The sequence below is a fragment of the Giraffa tippelskirchi genome, chromosome 9, assembly GCF_054371585.1.
Source record: "Giraffa tippelskirchi isolate mGirTip1 chromosome 9, T2T-mGirTip1v1.2.pri, whole genome shotgun sequence".
Lineage (NCBI taxonomy): Eukaryota > Metazoa > Chordata > Mammalia > Artiodactyla > Giraffidae > Giraffa > Giraffa tippelskirchi.
In genome coordinates, this window is record NC_137283.1 from 156,734,956 (window position 1) to 156,757,620 (window position 22,665).

The following is a 22,665-nucleotide window of genomic DNA, read 5'->3' on the forward strand; positions in this document are numbered from 1 at the left end:
CGGCGGGCCCTCGCGCTGGAGTTCCCGGCAGCGCCCTGGACGTGTCCTCTGGTGTTTCCTGTCAGGCTGCAGACCTGCACTCCCCCTCAGCCCCAAGTGTCAGGCAGCGTGAAGATGAATTTTTGGAGGGTTTTCAGGTGAGCGGGTGGAAGGTATTCTACAAATATGTTAAGCTTCCTCCATCCCTGATTTAGGTCCTTAAGAGGAGTCTTATTCAAAATGGCTTTTACCCTTCTGTCAAAGAATATTTATACAGAATCTTTTTTTTTTTAACTATGATTTTCTTTTTTAGTTATCTTGCCTCACCAAAGGCAAAAGGTGTCACGTAGCTTATGGACAAAATGTAAATTAAGGTCCTGAATCACTCCACGAACACTTGGGCAGAAAAGTTGAACTCTGTGTGCGTCCTGGAAACTGTACTATTATAATTTTCTCCAAAACTGAGTTATCTCCCTGCAGATGAAATCTGCCAGCAGCCTCACTCGCTGTTACAGATTAATGTCACTGCTTGTGGGAGATGCTGCCTTCCCTTCCAGACTCACAAAAGCACAGCTTTGATAATTAATCCTGATAACACCAACACAGAGACCCAAATACCTGACATAGTATTCAAGTGGCTCGGCAGAAAGGAGAAAGTCTCACTTGAACATAGTAAAATACTATGAAAATGTGTATTTTGCTGGCTTTCATGGGAGAAAATTTGTATTTTCCCTGGCTGATTTTCATTTGGACTCAAATGTTTGTTTTGAAGGCGATACGGAACTGAACCTGGGAGAGATTAAATTTTGCCCCAAGTGAAATCGCTAAATTCAGTGGATTTTAATTACTCCTGTCCCCCTGGGCCTTCCCCACCCCGCTTCATTTCTCAGACGTTCCCCGTAGGCTGCAAGGATTAATCTGCAAGCCGAGTCCCACGCTATCCATGAGACGAAGCAGAATGTACGACAGGCGAGGTGAGCGGGGGCTGCCCTTTGACTGAGCGGCTGGGGCGGGTTTTTTCCCCCCGTGTTGGTGCGGACAGAATGAGGGTCACCTGCGGTCACGCCTCAGCTCCGCGGGGCCCAGGCAGCGGCTCGCTCGCTCTGCTGTCGTTAGAATCCATGTTTTTCATAGAGACCGGCCGCTGCGCAGCTTGTGAGGCAGGTCCCATGACCTATTTTTCATTCCCAGTTTGTTTGCAAACCATCTTTTCTTGACTCTGAAAATAACAGCAGCCCATAGACATGTCTTTACAAGGCAGCTAGAACTTACCAGAATACATGTTTTTATTTTTTTTTTATCCTGGCATGAATCCCGAGGTCTTGGAAGTCACCCCTCCCTGCCCGCCATGTTTTTCTCTATATGTTCTACACTGCTTTCTCTAATAGCTCTTTTGGCGCGCAGGGTCTAAATGTAAAGCTTAACGCTCAACCAGGGTAAGCAGCAGTCGTCTTAATGGGAGCCACCTTAATGTTGGCTTGCACATGAAATGGAAATAGCTTGTGTTATCCATCCTTTAAAGAATTTCTAGTGCTCAGCCTCCATGAAATGGATTGCTTATGGGGAGATAATGTCTGTTCTATTCCTTTTTAAGTCTGTGAAAAATGTCATCCTGGTTAATAGGGTGATTAAAACTCTTTATGCTCCAGGAGATAAATGTGATTATGTTTGTCATACTCTACCCAAGATAAAGACAGCAGAGAAGGCAAACTTGAAATTCCATAACATTTCCTCTCTTCCATATCCAGGAACATTCAGAACTCAGTACACAGATGGTACTTCACATAAAGAATAACATTATCTGTTAAACATTTTTCCTTTCCATTAACCAATTTAACAATATGCCTCCGGTATAAATGGAATAGACAAACGACTACATCTTCTGATATCTGAGTTCTGACTGCAGGAAAAAACCACTTCACTCATATTGCTTGCTTTTCTTTTAACTTTCATCTTTGTTACTTTATTTTTTGCTTTGAAAATGCAGCCGGAGCCTCTGTTTGGTACCTGTCGTAGGGAATCTGTCCCCATCAACCTTCCCACAGCAGGTGATTCATCATCACTTATGGGAGTCCCCCGCAACCCCTCAAGGACAAGAGACACGTATGGAAAGGGCTTTGTAAACATCAGGCATGTAAACGTTCATTCCTATAGGCCGCTGGCGCACACCCACCAGCCACCCAGGCTGAGACTCTAAAAGGGACAAAACCTGCTCAGTTTTCCTCCTGACTTTGCTTCCTTCATTTCATTCAAAGACTAGAGATATTTTGTTGCAGAGATTTAGTTAAAAATGAAAGGTGGGTGAAGAGTTTTTGCTACTTTACATACCCTGATAAATTTCACAATCCTTTTTAGTCTTGGATTTTAAACAGGTTACATATGAATCCCAGACGCTGATTACACCTGTTTAATTAACAATACCCCAATTTTAACAGGGTAAGATAGTCTAGAGAAAAATGTTAATTATGCACTTGACATTTCATTTAAAACTTTTTCTTAAAACTAAAAGGTTTCATTATAAGAGATAAATTTCAAATGTACTTTATTAAACTGATTGCTAATTAGCGCCTAAGCAATTATAAAAAAAATACACAATGATATTCAGAGGTTATTTTTCTGGACATACTGACATAGTAAACGTACTTTTCTTTTAAAAATTTTAATTCACCTGGAGACTCAATACTCGGGTAGGTACATTTCTGGTTAAAAATATTTGTTAAAATAGACCAATTATCACCTATCTTAATATTGACAACTGAGATAAAACTACAAACTGTCAGGCAATGTTTAGGGACCCAGAATCACCTTGTCAAAAAAGTACATTTTATATCCATAATATCATTGTTTTTGCATGAGTATCCTTTCAGGTTATCATAATCTGTTACTGGCTTCTTATCTAAGAATTTACAGGTTTACAGAGCCTTAAAGTGAGGTTGTCAGGTCAATAACTAGCACACACAAATCAGACTGTGTTCAGGAAAGCAGAGCCGCTCCACTGCCTGACAGACGGGAGTCACTTCCAGGAGCGAGTCCTCCAAGTTCTGACAGCCACATGCTGACAAGCAAGGCTGCTGAAACTTATTTCGTTAGACACACTGAGGTACCCCTGTCTGTCTATACAGACTTTTTCCATCATGCATTATCATCATTATTTTCTTCAGGTAGAAAACTTGGGTTTCAACTTTCAGTCATAAAAGTATTTCCCCTGGGATTTCCTTCACCTAGAGAAGGTACCCATATAATTATTTTTAAACAGTCTTCCTAACTTCTCAAACTTTGCTAACCCTAACCCCCTCCCCCTCATGTGAACATAACCAGATCAACTGGGAACAGCACCCAGTCATGACGGCAGGCTTCTGTGAGGACACTCGATGCCGTCCATCCCAGAGGCCCAGTCAGCGATCTGCATGTGTTCCTGAGGAGAACTCACTTGAGTCCCTTTGAGGCTGCGGCAGCTCCAAAGCCGGAATCGTCCAGACTTCATCCACCGTGCTCCTCTCATTTGGATCTCAGTGCTTCCTCCCACTCAACAGCCGACTCAGAGTTCTTGGGAATTGCTGGAAATATTGACTGCATTTTATTTCGAAAATCTGTCATCTGAAAGGTGAAAAAAATCAATCAACAAATGTTAAAAGATGGGGAAAAGAGCCAAAATTAGAGATGGACCCCATTGCTGACTGACTGACCCATCATTGCTGTGGGTACCAAGCAAAGGAAGACCAACAAAAGGGAAAGACTCTCCTTGCTGCCCTGGAAGACAGTGAGACAGACCTCTTTTCTTCTTCCTAGTATAAGTCTATTGGGTCTTAACTAACATAAAACTCTAAATCTGAAAGGCAACATGCTCTATATCATCAACCCTCCATGACATTTATTTCCTACCAGAAGACAGCCTATGGCCTTCACATATAAAGATGCAGCTGAGAATGGGATTTCTATCTAAATAAATGAATCTACTGAGGCTATTCAAACTTAGAAGAATTTGGGGGCCAGAAGGAAGGAGTGGGAAGAAACTAAGGAGGGGCTAAGTTAAGGAGGAATCAGTGAATGGCAGATAAAGTAGAATGTTCTTATGCACGGACAGTGTTGAAAAAAATCTACATAAAGGTTTTCCCAGCAGACAGTGATTTGGAATCGAGGGCCCGGAGCAGGAGTTTGGAACATCCTGATGTGCCGGGTCAAGTCCACCTCTGCGCACGGCCCAGATGGCAGGGAAGGTGGACTAACTTACGGGAGGTGGACAGTCCTTACCACAGGTGACACTAGCTCCACACCGACTCATTGCTTACACCTAGATGGTCCTATTCTGAAGACACGATTCCAGAGGCAGCACAGCACAGCGCTGCAGTCCTCTCATCAACTGCTGCCCAACCGGGCTTCCCCGATGGCCAAGCGGCAAAGGATCTGCCTGCGATGCAAGAGACTCTAGTTCAATCCCTGGGTCAGGAAGATCCCCTGGAAAAGGAAACGGCTACCCACTCCAGTATTCTTGCCTGGAGGACCACATGGACAGAGGAGCCTGGAGGGCTACAGTCCACGGGGTCACAAAGAGTCAGACACGACTGAGCGACTGAACAACAACCCAACCATTATTTCTCGAGGATACAGATCTCCTCAAACTGTGATGCACCCTGGATTCACAGTAACATGTAAGTCATTTCTTGGAGTAATTGTTTCAGAGTCAGCTAGTATTTTTTTTTCCTTAACGTTGATGCTTGCTTAATTTCAATCAGAAGTGGAATCCTTATGCTGTTTCCCAATTCAGGAGGTGCATCCTGTTTGGGACTTGTCAATTTCAAGGCATTTACTCCAGTCACGGTAGCACCGCTGTTAGGACAGACCCTGGCATCAAGTCGACCTCTCTGTTCAAAGCCCAACTCACCTACTTGGAAAGTCTGCTCACTGTCACTAAGGGGTAGATTCCGCGTGTGCAGAATGGAGATAATCAGCTGCTTACAGAGGTGAGAGGACTGAGAGAACATGCATAAAAGCACAGCACCTGGTAGCGCTCAATATACATTAGCTGTTGTCACTGCAGCATCAAAATATTATGTTCCAAGAACAAAGCTCATGGATATAAATATTACAGTATGCTTGTCAAAAGCATTAACTTATAGTCACATCATTTTGGTTTAAATATTCTGATAACTGAAGATACATAAGGTTATCCATCATAAGAGGTCTGTAGGTCCAGGACCACCCTCTCAATGTCTGGGTCCCAGACACCAATCTTGAAGACACACACACCTCCATGGTATTTATGTCTCCCCCAACCCCCTCTTCCATGCAGCTCTCTGGTTTGTACTGTGATGAATCCTTCATGAAAGGTTTCCAACTCAAGGCAGTACTCTGTCCCTGGGGGTGGGGGGTGGGGGACGACTGGAAATGTAGTTCTAAACAGAAGTTCTCTAAATAGAGAGTCCTGACAATCGGGCTGTCAGAGTCACAGGGGACCACTGTTGGCAGTGGACGGTAGGGATGCTAAATGTCTAGGATGGCCCACAAAAAGAGCTGCTTTGTCCAAAATACCCAAGAGTGGCCCCCTGAAGGATCTTGCAGACTTGCTCAATTGAGACACCCCTGGCCAGTGTTTGCAACGCGCTGCTTGGTCCTTTCCCACCACCTCTCTGGTTGAACATCTGTTACAGCTGAGCCTAATGACAGGGTCTTCTGGTGGGGTACCAGCCACCAGGACACGAACAGACTCACCTACCGTCCCGCCTTCTCCGAGACATGGAAGGAGGTCGGGCGCTGAGCAGGCGGAGGCGGGAACTCGGAGAGGCCCGGGAGGGAGCGTGCAGAATGGCTGCTCTGCTCCAGCCCTGGGTGGGGGTTGTGCTCCCATTTCCTTTTCTTGGCCCATTTTTTTTTTCTTTGCTCTAATTTCCCAAGGATTATTTACTTGTTCCCAGGGTCGTAAGTGAGTAACTGAACCATTAGAAGGAATCATATGTGAAAAACAGACAACTAGGAACAGACAGGCTTCCAAGCCAGGTGAAGGAAGGGGACAAGTGGGATAAAGAGCACCACGTGGCCCTTTATTTATTTACGGCTGAGGAGGAGTCCGGCCAACACGGCGGAGCAGAAAGACCCGAGCTCACCTCCCAGGAGCACACCAATGTCACAGCTACCTGCAGAACCACCACTGATGCAGAGACTAGAATCTGCCAAGTAAGTCCCACATCCCCAGGTGGGTGACCCACAGGATAAATATCTGCAAAGGTTCTCCCAGAGAAGTGAGCATCCTGGCCCCATGTCGGGTTCTCTAGCCTAGGGGTCCTGCACTGGAAAGGCAAGCCCCCAGGGAATCGGGCTTTGAAGGCCAGTGGGGCTTAATTTCAGGAGTCCCAGAGGACTAGGGAAATCGAGACTTCACTCCTAAAGGACGCACACAGAATCTCACAGACTCCAGGATCCACGACAAAAGCAGTAATTTGACAGGAGCCTGGGTCAGCCCAGCTGCCAGTCCTGGAGCGTCTCCTGGAGAGCTAGGAGGCCACTGCGGCCCACAGTGGGGCACAGACGGGGGCAGCACTCCTGGGACCTCCCTCTACCACTTGACACTGGCGCTGGTGGCGCCGGTGTGGGATCCTCCCTGTAGCTCATCACTGCCAAGGCCTGACCCACTGCAGGGATACCGCGGGCCAAGCGACCAATGGGGCTGGGGACACAGCCCCACCCCCTAGCAGGCAGGCTGCCTGAAGACCTCCTGCGCCCAGTCGCCTGATTTAGACACAGCCCTGTCCACCAGAGGGTCCAGGACCCCGCTCCACCCAGCAGTGGGCAGGCACCGGCCCCAGAGCCCCCTGGGCCTGGCCCTGCCCTCCAGGAGCCTGCTCTAGCCTCCAGACCAGCCTCCTCCACCGGGGGCAGGCACCAGACGCAGGAAAACTACCGACGTGCAGCCTATGGAGCCTGTCTCCCCAGCACCAGGCCAACCCAACTGAGTCAGGAACCATCTCCCCTGCCTGCCCTCATCCCCAACCCCAACCAGGGATCCAACACCAGCTCTGAGACCCTCGGCCCTGTAACCAGACTCCAGGGCTGGCTCCGCCTGCCGGTACTCTGAGCACTGAGTCCAGGACCTGGTTTCACCCGGCAGTGGGCAGACAACAGCCCCAGGATCTTCTAGACTCTGACTCCACACGCCAGTACTAGCCCCAGGGCCCCCTGAGGTTCTGCAGTCAGCTGCCTCGTGACCCAGCCCAGCAGCTGGCAGCTTCCACACAAGGCAGGGTCTGGCAACCAACTGGACAGGAGGCCAACCAAAACAGCATGGTACTGACACAAAAATAGACACTCAGATCAATGGGATAGAATAGAGCCTAGAGATACACCCATGCACTTATGGTCAATTAATCTGCAACACAGGAGGCAAAAATACACAATGGAAAAAAGACAGCCTCTTCAGTAAGTGCTGCTGGGAAAAACTGGACAAGTGAAAGAATGAAATTAGAACATTGTCTAGCACCATACACAAAAATTTAAAAATGGGTTAAAGACCTAAATGTAAGATTGGAAACTATAAAACTCCTAGAGGAAACCATAGGCAGAACATTCTTTGACATAAATCGCAGCAATATATTTTTGGATTTGTCTCCTAAAGCAAAGGAAATGAAAGCAAAAATAAATGAGACCTAATTAAACTTAAAAGGTTTTGTACGACAAAGGAAACCATCAACAAAGTAAAAAGACAACCTACGGAATGGGAGAATATATTTGCAAATGATATGACTGACGCAGGGTTAATATCCAACAAGTATAAACAGCTCACACAACTCATAATTTAAAAAATCAAACAACCCAATTACACATGTGCAGAGGACATGAATAGACATTTTTTCAGAGAGGACATGCAGATGGCCAACAGGCTCATGAAAAGATGCTCAACATCCCTGATCGTCAGGGAAATGCAAACCAAAACTACACTGAGGTAACACCTCACACCTGTCAGAATGGCTGTCTTCAAAAAGAACACAAATAACCAATGTTGGCAAGAATCTGGAGAAAAGGGCACACTTGTACACTATTGGTATAATTTGGCAAATTCGTGTAGGCACTCTGGAAAACAGTATGGAGGCTTCTCAGAAAACTGAAAACTACCATATGACCTAGCAATTCCACTCCTGGGAATATATCCAAAAAAACACTAATTCAAAAAGATACAGGCAGCCCAATACTCATTTAGCAGCCTTATTTACGATTGCCAAGATATGGAACCAACATAAGTCTCCATCAACAGATGAATGGATGAAGACAATGTGGTATATATACACTGTAATACTAATCAGCCATAGAAAGAAATGAAATTTTGCCATTTGCAACAACATGGACGGACTTGGGGGGTATTATGCTAAATGAAATAAATCCAACAGGGAAAGACAAATACTGGATGATCTCACTTATATGTGGAATCTAAAAAAAATACAACAGACTAGTGAATATAACAACAACAAAAAAAGAAAATAAGACTCACAGATATAGAGAACAAACCAGTGGTTACCACTGGGAAAAGGGAAGGGGGGAGGGGCAACACAAGGGTAGGGGATTAAGACGTACAAACTACTGGTATAAAATAAGCTACAAGGATATACTGTACAACACAGGGTATATGGTCAATATTTTGTAACTATAAATGGAGTATAACCTTTAAAATCATGAAACACTATTTTGTACACCTGTTACTTATATAATATTGTGTATAACCTATACTTCACTGAAAAAACCTTTTAAATTTTACACCTGTGGAAATGGAAACCCAGCATCTCCTTATAAACAGGGCCTCAAGTCGCTTTCAGCAGAAAGGCTCATAGAAAGTTTTTAAGCTTGTACTATTTATGGTACATGGATAGTTAAATGAAGACCTTTAGTTTTTTGCTGCCTGTTTCAATTTCTGATATGCAGATCAGAGGTGTTGGTCTTATCAGTGATACTCTATCACTGGTCAACAGAACATCCCTCTGCTTAAAATTGTGCTTGACAAAAGACTTAGGGACTGAGTACATTTAAGCAAATTATAAAGTAAATACACTGAGTTCCATGATAATAATTACAGCTACTGCCACAAAACCATCCCCCTACCCTAACACCACAGAAGTCTGGTGAAGACAGGGCATGTTGGGGACCTGAGTATCCATCCAGCAACTCAGTCTCACTCTGAAGCATTTTCTAGACTCTGGGATTCTTCCCTGCAGTCCTCCTCATCCCTCTTCTTCTCTGACCAAGGAGAATTTCTCTGTGGTTACAGACCACAAGCCTACCCTTCTAAACAGGGCCACTGCATATTGCACAACTCCAGGATGCTCTCCTCAAAGACTGGGACATGAACGGCACTCCTAGGCAGTGAGCCCACTGCTCCACGAGCCTCATCCTTGAATCTCAGTGTTTGTGTCCAACAGTGCTGGGCTGCAATATTATCAGAAAGTAGCAGTCTTTTCAACAGTACGTGAACTGTGAATTCCAGATGTTCAAGCTGGATTTAGAAAAGGCAGAGGAACCAGAGATCAAATTGCCAACATCTGCTGGATCATTGAAAAAGCAAGAGAGTTCCAGAAAAATGTCTAATTCTGCTTTATTAACTATGCCAAAGCCTTTGACTGTGTGGACCACAACAAACTCTGGAAATTCTTAAGGAGATGGGAATACCAGACCACCTGACCTGCCTCCTGAGAAATCTGTATGCAGGTCAGGAAGCAACAGTTAGAACTGGACATGGAATAACAGACTGGTTCCAAATAGGGAAAAGAGTACATCAAGGCTGTATATTGTCACCCTGCTTATTTAACTTATATGCAGAGTATATCGTACATCATGCGAAACGCTGGGCTGGATGAAGCACAAGCTGGAAACAAGATATGCAGAGGACACCACCCTTATGGCAGAAAGTGAAGAACTAAAGAGCCTCTTGATGAAAGTGAAAGAGGAGAGTGAAAAAGTTGGCTTAAAACTCAACATTCAGAAAACTAAGATCATGGCATCTGGTCCCATCACTTCATGGCAAATAGATGGGGAAACAGTGGCTGACTTTACTTTGGGGGGCTCCAAAATCAGTGCAGATGGTGACTGCAGCCATGAAATTAAAAGACGCTTGCTCCTTGGAAGAAAGGCTATGACCAAAGGCTATGACCAACCTAGACAGCATAGTAAAAAGCAGAGACATTACTTTACCAACAAAGGTCAGTCTAGTCAAATCTATGGTTTTTCCAGTAGTCATGTATGGATGTGAGAGTTGGACTATAAAGAAAGCTGAGTGCTGAAGAACTGACGCTTTTGAACTGTGGTATTGGAGAAGACCCTTGAGAGTCCCTTGGAGATCCAATCAGTCCATCCTAAAGGAGATCAGTCCTGGTTGTTCATTGGAAGGACTGATGCTGAAGCTGAAACTCCAATACTTTGGCCACCTGATGCAAAGAGCTGACTCATTTGAAAAGACCCTGATGCTGGGAAAGACTGAAGGCAGGAGGAGAAGGGGACGACAGGACGAGATGGTTGGATGGTATCACTGACTCAAAGGACACAAGTTTAAGTAAACTCCAGGAGTTGGTGATGGACAAGGAGGCCTGGCGTGCTGCAGTCCATGGGGTCACAAAGACTCGGACACGACTAAGCAACTGAACTGAACTGAGCAGTCTCTAAGGCAGCAGTTCTCAGAGTATTATGACAATAGGAAGATGATTACAAGTAATTTGTCACTAATATGGATTTTCTGACTGATATTCCAGGTTTAGAATAGATTCAAGATTATGTCTCCAATAATGTTACTACTCACATTCACACTGCAACAGCTTTCTGAAGGGCGATTTAGCCAGTATGCCAGGAGTGAACCATGGAATATTACTACACATTTACCATGTCTGTCTTGGCAAGGAAAAGAACAACATGAAAACTTTTGGTGTTATATATAGTGTGCTGAAAAATTACTTAAAAGCTGAGGCTATGTCCCCAATTTAATGAATTTGAGAAAACCCTTATAGTATCTAATAAATAGACAGCTACTGGAATTAAGCGCTCCAAGTTTTAAAATGTCTTTGCCATTGAATAGCTCATTTAGCTTCAATTTTCTCACTTGCAGGTACAGGATGGCTGCCAGCCTCGGTGCTGAGGTTAGAATAATGAAAGCTTTATAGGACCAACTGATGAGAAAGCCCTTGGATGTATCAATAATTACAGTGCCAATGGGAATTTTGAAGAGCCTGGAAATTCAGCTTCTTGATAAAACCGAGTAAGACTGTAAATGTTTTCTGAACAAGAATAATGTCTGCCATTTAAGATCACTTATGTGCCAGACACCAAGCAGTAGGCTTTTACTTAGCCTTCACAATTCTTTGTGGCAGAAATGAGGACCACCACTTTATATACGAGAAACCAGAGGTCAGAGAGGTTAACCCACCCATGGTGATCTGATTTATAAGTACAATTGCCTCATTGACATCCAGGCTCTTTCCCCACAACCACTCTGGTTCTGCGGCCTGGAAAGACCTCTACAACTTCTACTCATGTGCCTCCTTTCCCTAAAAATGACTTTAAAAGCCTGAAACATGTACTTCTTGCAATGGTGACCATGTTATACAGAATGCTAAGGTGATGCTGTTAAAGTGCTGCACTCAATATGCCAGCAAATTTGGAAAACTCAGCAGTGGCCACAGGACTGGGAAAGGTCAGTTTTTATTCCAATCCTAGTGTTTACTGACAGCCAGTACTCATCTGCTTCTGGATACAGGGGGTAATACTTCTCTCTATAGGGAGAGATGAAGCCTTCTGAAGTGAACAATGCAAAGGAGTAGAGGAAAACAACAGAATGGGAAAGACTAGAGATCGCTTCAAGAAAATCAGAGATACCAAGAGAACATTTCATGCAAAGATGGGCACAATAAAGGACAGAAATGGTAAGGACCTAACAGAAGCAGAAGGATTAAAAGGTGGCAAGAACACACAGAACAACTGTACAAAAAAGGTCTTAATGACCCAGATAACCCACGATGGTGTGATCACTCACCTAGAGCCAGACATCGTGGAGTGTGAAGTCAAGCAGGCTTTAGGAAGAATTACTACAAACAAAGTTAGTGGAGGTGATGGAATTCTAGCTAAGCTATTTGAAATCCTAAAAGATGATGCTGTGAAAGTGCTGCACTCAATATGCCAGCAAATTTGGAAAACTCAGCAGTGGTCACAGGACTGGAAAAGGGCAATACCAAAGAATGTTCAAACTACCACATAATTGCACTCATTTTACATGCTAGCAAGGTAATGCTCAAAATCCGTCAAACTAGGCTTCAGCAGTACATGAACTAAGAACTTTGAGATGTACAAGCTGGATTTAAAAAGGCAGAGAACTGGATGGGAGGGGAGTTTGGGGGAGACTGGATACATGTGTATGTATGGCTAAGTCCCTTCACTGTTCACCTGAAATTATCACAACATTGTTAACTGGCTGCACCCCAATACATAACGTTTTTGGTGTTAATAATAATAAAAATTCCCGTGGCATTTTTCAAAAAAGAAAAAAAGGGCAGAGGAACCAGAGATCAAATTGCCAACATCTGCTGGACCATAGAAAAAACAAAGGAATTCCAGAAAAACATCTACTTCTGCTTTACTGATTACACTAAAGCCTTTGACTATGTGGATCACAACAAACTGTGGAAAATTCTTCAAGAGATGGGAATACCAGATCACCTTACGTACGTCCTGAAAAACCTGTATGCAGGTCAAGAAGCAACAGTTAGAACCAGACATGAAACAATGGACTGGTTCAAAATTGAGAAAGGAGTATGTCAAGTCTGTATATTGTCACCCTGCTTATTTAACTTACATGTGGAGTACATCATTCGAAATGCTGGGATGGAGGAATCACAAGCTGAAAGGAATCAAGATTACTGGGAGAAAAAAAAAAGATTGCTGGGGGAAATATTAGCAACCTCAGATATGCAGATGACACCACCCTAATGACAGAAAATGAAAAGGAACTAAAGAGCCTCATGATGAAAGTGAAAGAGGAGAGTGAAAAAGCTGGCTTAAAACTCAACATTCAAAAAACTAAGATAATGGCATCTGGTCCCATCACTTCATGGCAAATAGATGAGGAAACAGTGGAAACAGTGGCAGACTTTTTTGGGGGGGGGCTCCAAAATCACTGCAGATGGTGACTGCAGCCATGAAATTAAAAGACGCTTGCTCCTTGGAAGAAAGGCTATGATAAACCTAGATACCATATTAAAAAGCAGAGACATCACTTTGCTGACAAAGGTCTGTCGTCAAGGCTATGGTTTTTCCAGTAGTCATGTATGGATGTAAGAGTGGGACCATAAAGAAGACTGAGTGCCAAAGAATTGATGCTTTTGAACTGTGGTGCTGGAGAAGACTCTTGAGAGTCCCTTGGACAGCAAGGAGATCAAACCAGTCAATCCTCAAGGAAATCAATCCTGAACATTCATTGGAAGGACTGAAGCTGAAGCTCCAATACTGTGACCACCTGATGTCAAGAGCCAACTCACTGGAAAAGACCCTGATGCTGGGAAAGGTTGAGGGCATGAGAAGGGGTCAACAGAGGATGAGATGGCTGGATGGCATCACCAACTCAATGGACATGAGTTTGAGTAAATTTGGGGAGACAGTGAAGGACAGGGAAGCCTGGCGTGCTGCAGTCCCTGGGGTCTCAAAGAGTCAGACACGACTGAGTGAACAATACTTCTCTACCCTCTTGAAGTTAGGCAACTATGTGACTCATCCTGGCTAATGAAATATCAGTAAAAGAGATGCGTGTCACTTCCAAGGTGAAGCATATTACTCCAAGTGTTCCAGCCTCCAGGCCTCTCTTCCCTTCCCAAAGCAACCACGGAATCGCTGCAGTGGTGCCTCAAGATGAAAGAAACTTGAGGTATGAAGCCAGCCTGTGGAGGACAGGTTCCCTCGGGAGCTGCATAAACCCAGTGAATTTTAGGAAAGAAATACACCTTTAAGCCACACAGTTGGAGATTATTCTTTTACTGTAGTATAACCCAGCCTATCCTGACTGACATAGCTGGTGAAGAGAAATCACAGAACAGACCTAAGGCAGCTCCGATATCCTTCACTATTATGTTAAATTTGGCTAAAATATGGAAGAATAAAAACTTAAGGGTTGGACAAAGGGGAAGAGAAACTTGGTGTTAATTAAGCTTCAATAGGTTTTAGAATCACCTGGAAAAACCAAACCACCACTCTTCCCACCTTCAGGGAGCTCAGAACATTGATTAATCCCATTATATGACACAGCTTCCGAGGAAATCAGAACATTTTGATATTTTCAATGAACTAGTGTGGGAGCTCTGATCAGCTTGGTTAAGTAAAGAGTCAGCTTTTTGGGGGTGGATTATAGTCCTATGTCTACTTAGTAAAACTGAACTAAGCAGGACTAGGCTTAATTTAGAGAGGAGCTGCTGGTATGTTTCAATTTTTGATTAGGCCTGTTGATACATAAATCTGAGAATGTCTGAACATACCATGTAATTTATTTAATATTCATTTGCATTAGGAAGGCTAAGATTCTCGTTTTCTAAGTTATTAGTCCCATTATTTAGGTAAAGGTCAGACAAGCATCTTTCTCCTAAACCTTCACTGTATCACACCCGTACAGTCTAGAATCTGTAGTAAAGTCAATTGATTTAGGAATAAAAAGTGAATGTGTAACTTTCTGAGAAATACAATCACTGAAGTACTCATTAAAAATGGTCAATTATTATGACAATGATTAACAACAGGGCACAATTCAAAAGCAAAAGCTTTCTGTTAATGTGCAGTAAACTGAGCAACAGGGATGACCCTAAAGTGTCTTAGGGCCAGGGCATGCTCTGCAGCTAAGACTCAGCCCAATAAGAACAATTTATAACATGCTTCTTGATTTAACGTGCTAACAGGTCAGGTTCTCAGCAGCAGTTCTAAAACTATTTCAATCAGCCTTTATTTTTAGTAACTGAACCACCTATGACTGTCAGGCCTCTTCCTAAAAGCTTTATATTTTACTGCATTAAATAATAAAAAATTTATGAAATTTTGACTCCACTGGTTTGACTTAATATGACTAGAATACTAGATTTCTAATTTAAAAAAATATGCAGCAAGCAACAGATTTATTGTATAGTATAGGGAACTATAGTATCTTGTAATAACCTATAACGGAAAATCTGAAAAATAATATGTGTATATGTATAACTGAATCACCTTGCTGTACACTTGAAACACTGTTATGTCAACTATACTTCAATAGAAAGTATATATATATTGAGAAATACTTTATAATAGTTACCAACCAAATCACTATCATTTTCATATTTTACCTAATGATCCTGCTTCACTGGGACACATACATGAGCGTGCACTAACACAGAACACACAGGACCTGCTTGCACTCCCATTTTATGATGCCCCCCCCTTTTTTTTAAAGCCTGCCTGGCTGATAGTCACAGGGGAATGAAGATACTGATGGTTCAATAACAGAGCTTCTGTGTATACATTTATTTTCACACTGTATAGGAAGTTACTTATAAATGAACATAGGTATAAGGCACCCAGAACAAAAGAATGAACCATGTACTTAATGAAAAGAATCAGAATTTCTGTAACACAACAAACACCTGCATCCCACATTTTTTTTGAACAATTGGCAACTCTACATGCACACACACATATAAAGCGAGGACTGGTAAATCATTGGTACCATGATTGGTACAGTTGGTACAATCATTAGTACCTTATTTGATGCACTTAGGAACTGTTAAAAAGTATTACCTAGCATCTGGATGCTAAATAAAAGGGGGGGAAGCTAAATAAAGGGGAGTCACTATCCCTGTTTCCAACTTTTAGGAATTCAAGTTTATTCAGAAACTAGACATACACAAGTCCATAACCACTATCTTTCTTCAGTAACTTCAGAATGGTAGTTAGTTTTAAATAACTTTAAAACTTAAGCTCCTTTTGAATATCCCAAAGTGTTTTTGCACTCTTCTGCAGACGAGCCTCTTCTTCGGGGGCCAACTTTACTTTTATAAGGTCGGTAATACCACTCTCCCCCAGAATACAAGGAACACTGAGGAATACTTCTTCATTTATTCCATAGAGACCCTTAATTCTGGTGGAAACTGGATGCACTCTCCTAAGATTCTTCAAAATACTTTCTGTTAGGTCAGCTACAGACAGGCCAATGGCCCAAGAAGTATAACCTTTCATTTTAATAATCTCATAGGCACTAGCAACCACATCTTTGTGAACATTTTTCCACTGCTCGGGATCTTTATCAGTTCCTATATCTAAGTTCAGTTCCTTCAGAGGGACACCGGCGATGTTCACTCCACTCCACACAGGAACACTCGAGTCTCCGTGCTCTCCAAGGATCCACCCATGACAGCTTTCAGAATGGATACTAAGCCTTTGCCCAATCAAGAATCGGAAACGGGCAGTGTCCAGATTACAACCACTTCCAATAACACGGTTTTGGGGAAAGGCACTCAACTTCCAGGCCACGTACGTCAAGATATCCACTGGATTGGAAACCACAATCAGTTTGCAGCGAGGACTGTACTGAACGATACTGGACATCATTAACTTAAAGATGGCCACATTTCGCTGGACTAAATTAAGGCGTGTTTCTCCTTTTTCCTGGCGTGCACCTGCCGTGATAATCACGAGGTTGGAGTTTGCGGTGACAACGTAATCTCTGCTGGAAACAATGTTTGGCATTTTCACGAAAGGGCTGCCATGCTGAAGATCCATCGTCTCACCCTTCAGTCGGCCTTCATCAACATCCACCAGGGCGAGTTCATCGCTCAAGCCTTTTAATAGGATGCTGATAGCACAGGCCATGCCAACCGATCCAGTTCCTACGATGGAGATCTTACTGTTGCGAACAGGCTCCTCGGAACTGAAATTCTTCATCAGCTCACACTTGACCGTCGCCATCTTGGACGTGGGGGCCACGGCCCAGGTGCCCCCGAGGGGGATGCCTGCCGGCGGGCGGGGGCTTAGGGCCATTCCCGGGCACAAGAAATTCGCCCTCACAGAGCCCACTCTCTGGCTGGCCCGCAGGATTCCCACAGTCCAGCTCATGGCTATTCACTTCAGAGGTGAAAGCAGAAAGCAGCAGGCACCCTTAACCGCTCGAAAGGAGCGAGCTGTGACCGTTGGCTGGTTCTCAGCCCTCACTGCGGCTGCGCAGACCGGGGCCTCGCGACACGCCCTCCATGCTGCTACTGCGGCTGCGCAAGGCGGGCTCAGCTCGCGTGACCTCTAAAAGGCCTCAACAAAGGGTCAAATTTTTGAGCCAAAGAATGCTCAAACTACCGCACAATTGCACTCATCGTGAACCGTGAAATTCCGGATGTTCAAGTTGGTTTTAGAAAAGGCAGAGGAACCAGAGATCAAATTGCCAATATCCGCTGGATCATCGAAAAAGCAAGAGAGCTCCAGAAAAACATCTATTTCTGCTTTATTGACTATGCCAAAGCCTTTGACTGTGTGGATCACAATAAACTGTGGAAAATTCTTAAAGAGATGGAAATACCAGACCATCTGACCTGTCTCTTGAGAAACCTGTATGCAGGTCAGGAAGCAACAGTTAGAACTGGACATGGAACAGACTGGTTCCAAATAGGAAAAGGAGTATGTCAAGGCTGTATATTGTCACCCTGCTTATTTAACTTATATGCAGAGTACATCATGAGAAACGCTGGGCTGGAAGAAACACAAGCTGGAATCAAGATTGCTGGGAGAAATATCAATAACCTCAAGATATGCAGATGACACCACCCTTATGGCAGAAAGTGAAGAACTAAAGAGCCTCTTGATGAAAGTGAAAGAGGAGAGTGAAAAAGTTGGCTTAAAGCTCAAGGTTCAGAAAACTAAGATCATGGCATCTGGTCCCATCACTTCATGGGAAATAGATGGGGAAACAGTGGAAACAGTGTCAGACTTTATTTTTTGGGGCTAGACGCTTACTCCTTGGAAGGAAGGTTATATGCCAACCTAGATAGCATATTTAAAAGCAGAGACATTACTTTGCCAACAAAAGTCCATCTAGTCAAGGCTATGGTTTTTCCAGTGGTCATGTATGGATGTGAGAGTTGGACAGTGAAGAAAGCTGAGCGCCGCAGAATTGATGCTTTTGAACTGTGGCGTTGGAGAAGGCTCTTGAGAGTCCCTTGGACTGCAAGGAGATCCAATCAATCCATCCTAAAAGAGATCAATCCTGGGTGTTCATTGGAAGGTCTGATGTTGAAGCTGAAACTCCAGTACTTTGGCCACCTCATGCGAAGGGTTGACTCATTGGAAAAGACCCTGATGCTGGGTAGGAGTGGGGGCAGGAGGAGAAGGGGACAACAGAGGATGAGATGGTTGGATGGCATCACCGACTCGATGGACATGGGTTTGGGTAGACTCTGGGAGTTGGTGATGGACAGAGAGGCCTGGCGTGCTGCAATTCATGGGGTCGCAAAGAGTTGGACACGACTGAGCAACTGAGCTGAACTGAGTCAAGGCTATGGTTTTTCCAGTGGTCACGTATGGATATGAGAGTTGGACGGTGAAGAAAGCTGAGCACCGCAAAATTGATGCTTTTGAACTGTGGTGTTGGAGAAGACTCTTGAGAGTCCCTTGGACTGCAAGGAGATCCAATCAATCCATCCTAAAGGAGATCAATCCTGGGTGTTCATTGGAAGGACTGATGTTGAAGCTGAAACTCCAATACTTTGGCCACCTGATGCGAAGAGTTGACTCATTGGAAAAGACCCTAATGCTGGGTAGGATTGGGGGCAGGAGAAGGGGACGACAGAGGATGAGATGGTTGGATGGCATCACTGACTCGATGGACATGGGTTTGGGTAGACTCCGGGAGTTGGTGATGGACAGAGAGGCCTGGCGTGCTGCAATTCATGGGGTCACAAAGAGTCAGACACGATTGAGTGACTGAACTGAACTGAAACGATCAAAAGGGGACGCTACTTTAGCAAATGAATTCTGGAGTGAAAAATTTTAGAAACCCACTAATTCTCTCCAATACTTAGTATGTGTAATGAGCCAACCCAGATCCTTGGGATTACTGATTTTCTGTTTTTTACAACATATGCCAATAAAAATATTTCCATTAAGTACACATGAAAATACGGTTAAATATTCTTAACGATATTCCTGCCAAGAATAATCAATCAGGTGCAAATCCTTTGCCTCCCAATGGCCTCCTGCACCATTTTCCTGCATTTGCAGGAAAAGCAGGCCTTCTGTTTCCCATTGTACCCATTTCAAGAACCTTCTATTTGGAAAGACTTCCGCTGCCTTTATGCCAATCAGGACCGTAACTGTGGGAGAGTCGCAGGATCCTGACGACAGAGGGAAGGAGCCCACTGTGAGCCAAACAGTAAGAACTCGCAGGGTTACTTCTCTCTCATGAAAAGGAAAGCTCCTGGTCAAGAGTTGTGATCACAAATGACTTCTCAAATAAAAAGATGATGATAATATATCTTAAATGTCTTTAAAATGGCAAATTTTGACCCACACACAAATCAAATTGCTGATTAAAGTAGTTAGTACAACATGGCATCAGTATCTTACAGTCCTCTGCGTATCTGGTCAGTCTTACGAACTTCCTTTCAAATTTCTAACAAAGTAAAAAATTTACATTTGATGAAATAATGTACATATATTCGTATACACATACCTACACACACACACACCCTTAAACCCAATAAACTATGTAAGTCCAAATAAAAATAATGGTACTTTCTCCTCACTTATATAAACATAAGTCTGACCATGTAATGATTTCTCAAAGCTTTCCTCTCATCTAAGAAAGTGGTATGCTCTCCCCTGATGGAGCTCTTGGGCTTCCCTGTTGGCTCAGTGGTGAAGAATCCACCTGCCAAGCAGGAGATGTGGGTTCAACCCCTGGGTCGGGAAGACTCTCTGGAGAAGGAAATGGCAACCCACTCAAGTATTCTCTGTCTGGGAAATCCCCTGGACAGAGGAGCCTGGCGGGTTGCTGTCCATGGGGTCACAAAGAGCTGGACACACTGAGCAACTAAACAGCAACAACAAATGGAGCTCTTGGATATGCAGCCTCCTCACAGGAAAAAAGAAAAACCTGTGTATATGTACAAAAAAATACTGTGTTTGTGTATATGCATATATACATATATTCCATTTTAGAATACTAAATCTTGACAAAATGAATGTTTTATACTCAGACTTGAAAAGCTCTTCTCACTCTTCCTGCCACTGAGTTGCAGTACAGGAGGAGAGGAACAGCAAGCCAAGGAGCTGGTGAGGGGTGAGGAAAGTGTGATTAGCAGAGCTCCTGCATCCTGCTTCAGGATGACTTGCTGGCACCCTGTTTAGACAGTACAGCACAAGCTCCATGATATATAAAATAGTAACAGCACCACATACATGAATTCTCTTCACCCTGGTGGTCAGATATATGGTAACCATTTGTCAAAAAGTGGAATCCTTTAAATGATCTTCATTTAATGGTGGCTGACATCTTAGAGGAATCCTCTTAAAACACCAACTTCTGATACCTACTGTTTCTTTTATCTAAGTCATAGCTTGAAATGTTTTAACCTGATGCCTGCTCCCACCTTCTTCCTACAATGACTCCTTTCAATGACCAGTCATTTTCCTTATAAGTGTTCTTGAGGATGAAATTCAAGGACATAAAGACTTAGTTAGATGGATTCTTTCTACATTAATTTTCTTCCTAGAGTTCAAACCTCTGCAGAAATACAATCACTATGACAGCTGCCTCTTCAGTTTTTCCCCTTAGCCACAAATAAATCTATTTTGAAAAAATAACACTCTATAAAAGTATCTCAAACGCAGCCTTTTATTTATAATAAGACTTGAGATAAGAAGGAAAGAACTAAAAAAGATGAAGAGATGACTTAGGACTCCCCCAAAATGGAGAAAGTCAGCTATAGTAAGCCAGCTCCCTAATGACCTTCTATCTTAGGTGGCTCATTATTCCTTTTGAATGGAAACTCTAACTCAAGTTATCTATTCCAAATTCACTTTAATATTACAGCTGATGGCAGGATTATGCCATAGTACTATTGGTTACAGCACTTAGGAGGGAGGAAGCAGGAAATAAAGATGACCAGCGGGCAGCTGAACCAAGAATGGTTATAAACGAAGTCACCTGGACTTTCATCCCTAGCTCTCGCTGCCCTTTTTCTCTAGGAATCCAGTTCAAATATTCTACCCTCTCCTAAGTCTTTTACAGTCTCCCAAGGAGAAGTGACTTTTTAAAAATCTGCCACCACTGTGTACCTCTCTCCACTACAGGATTTATCACACACAAACGTAATTACTTATGAAATTGTCACTCCAAAGGGAACACCTTTTATTTAACAGCATCTTCATCCTTTAGCACAGGGATTCAGTCACTGTTCGTGGTAGAAAAGAATGAGGAAATAACTATAGAACTGAGTCAAGTAAGGCTCTGGGGACTAACAGGTGAGAATGAGATGGAAAGGCAGGGCTGGAGAATCCACCTGGTGTGGAGTTTTGAATAAAGGGGTAAGGAAAATGGTGCCTATTTGGGGTTTTTTGGCAAGGTTGACACAGTAAGTTTCAGATAAAGCTATGAGTAAACTAAAAGATTTCTTAATCCCTTTCAAAGCTAGTATCTACCTTTACCAAGTTAGAACATAAAATTTAAAAAGAGTCTACAGTGCTAGAAACACAGTAAAATAAATATGCAATGGCAGAAGAAATATTTTTATCCTTTGAAGTTATTTAAAATATTTTGTTCTGTGGAAAGTTTTAAAAAAATAATCCATGCAAAATTGGATTTGAAAAGAAAAAAAAGATGCAATGAGGGTCGTGTTAATATTACAAGCTACAAACTCACCAGCATGCAAGCAGAGCATTATATAAACAAAAATATCTGAAATATTTTTTTTGAAAAAATAAACAATTATTTTTTTAATCTTGTGATTTAAAAATCGTAACATGCAAATTGTAGTTTTTTAAAAATTAGTGGGCTGTTATTCTATTGCTCATAAATGCACACTCTATCTAACTTTGTAATCCTCATGTGGGGGTCTTTACAAACCACAGAACCTGAAAGTATTTTCTTTCATCAGCAATATGGGACTGCTTGGGGAAGGACAAAAGCAGGGCCACAAAGCTCTGTCCCGTGAGTAGAACGAAGGTAGAATGTCAATTCAAAATGCAACCCAGGGACCAACTTCCTACTTATGGTATTCAAATACTGTAACATCAACTGGCAAGCTGCTCATGTTAATCATTAAAAAGGAAAACATGGCACAAAGAAATTAAAATTCATTAATATGTGTTTAAACATACTAAATCATATCTAAAAAGTGAGAAAGAGCCTATGGTCAAAAAATTAAACTAACTGCATAGGTGCTGTTTTACTAATTCAGCTATTTATTCTCTGCAATTGGATTAATACATATAATACTGTAGTCCTCCGTAACAATAGTTTTACCCATCCAAAAAAAAAAAGAAGACACAAGAATGTTTGTGTATGGAAGTCACTTTCAATTTGAGGGAGAAACTTAAGTTATCTTTATAAAAAACTCCCAACTGCCAAAACAGACTTAATTTCACATTGTAAAGGTTAAAGCTTCATTTGCCTCCATCAAGACCATGAACAGGGTCAACAGCAGCTGGAACAGTAAAGAGGGGAAAGGGTGTTCC

At 43.0% G+C, this 22,665-nt stretch overlaps 2 protein-coding genes and 1 long non-coding RNA gene across 3 annotated transcripts in view; 1 reads left to right on the plus strand and 2 right to left on the minus strand.

The window, feature by feature from the left end:
• Nucleotides 1-12,934, plus strand: LOC145521313 (uncharacterized). Its single transcript, XR_014065312.1, has 2 exons — nt 1-953; nt 11,051-12,934. It is a non-coding gene; the product is annotated as an uncharacterized LOC145521313 (long non-coding RNA).
• The window catches only part of TMEM242 (transmembrane protein 242), a 42,808-nt gene continuing 22,057 nt past the window's right edge, over nt 1,915-22,665 (minus strand). The window contains exon 4 of the mRNA XM_081529745.1: nt 1,915-3,576. Coding sequence (XP_081385871.1) covers nt 3,478-3,576 — 99 coding nt within the window. The 3' untranslated portion in view covers nt 1,915-3,477. The remainder of the gene's footprint in view (nt 3,577-22,665) is intronic.
• Nucleotides 15,457-17,111, minus strand: LDHAL6B (lactate dehydrogenase A like 6B). The gene is made up of 2 exons (XM_081529744.1): nt 16,670-17,111; nt 15,457-16,495 (listed from the first exon to the last, which is right to left on the minus strand). The coding sequence occupies exons 1-2, from the start codon at nt 17,056-17,058 to the stop codon at nt 15,913-15,915; spliced, it is 972 nt and encodes a 323-aa protein (XP_081385870.1). The 5' UTR covers nt 17,059-17,111; the 3' UTR covers nt 15,457-15,912.

Bases quoted from the DNA above. Each gene is read 5' to 3' on its own strand.
- LDHAL6B (XM_081529744.1), bottom strand. From the start codon at position 17,058: ATGAGCTGGACTGTGGGAATCCTGCGGGCCAGCCAGAGAGTGGGCTCT. The intron at 16,496-16,669 runs AGATTACGTTGT...GGTTTCCAATCC, and splicing joins CCAAACATTGTTTCCAGCAG to AGTGGATATCTTGACGTACG.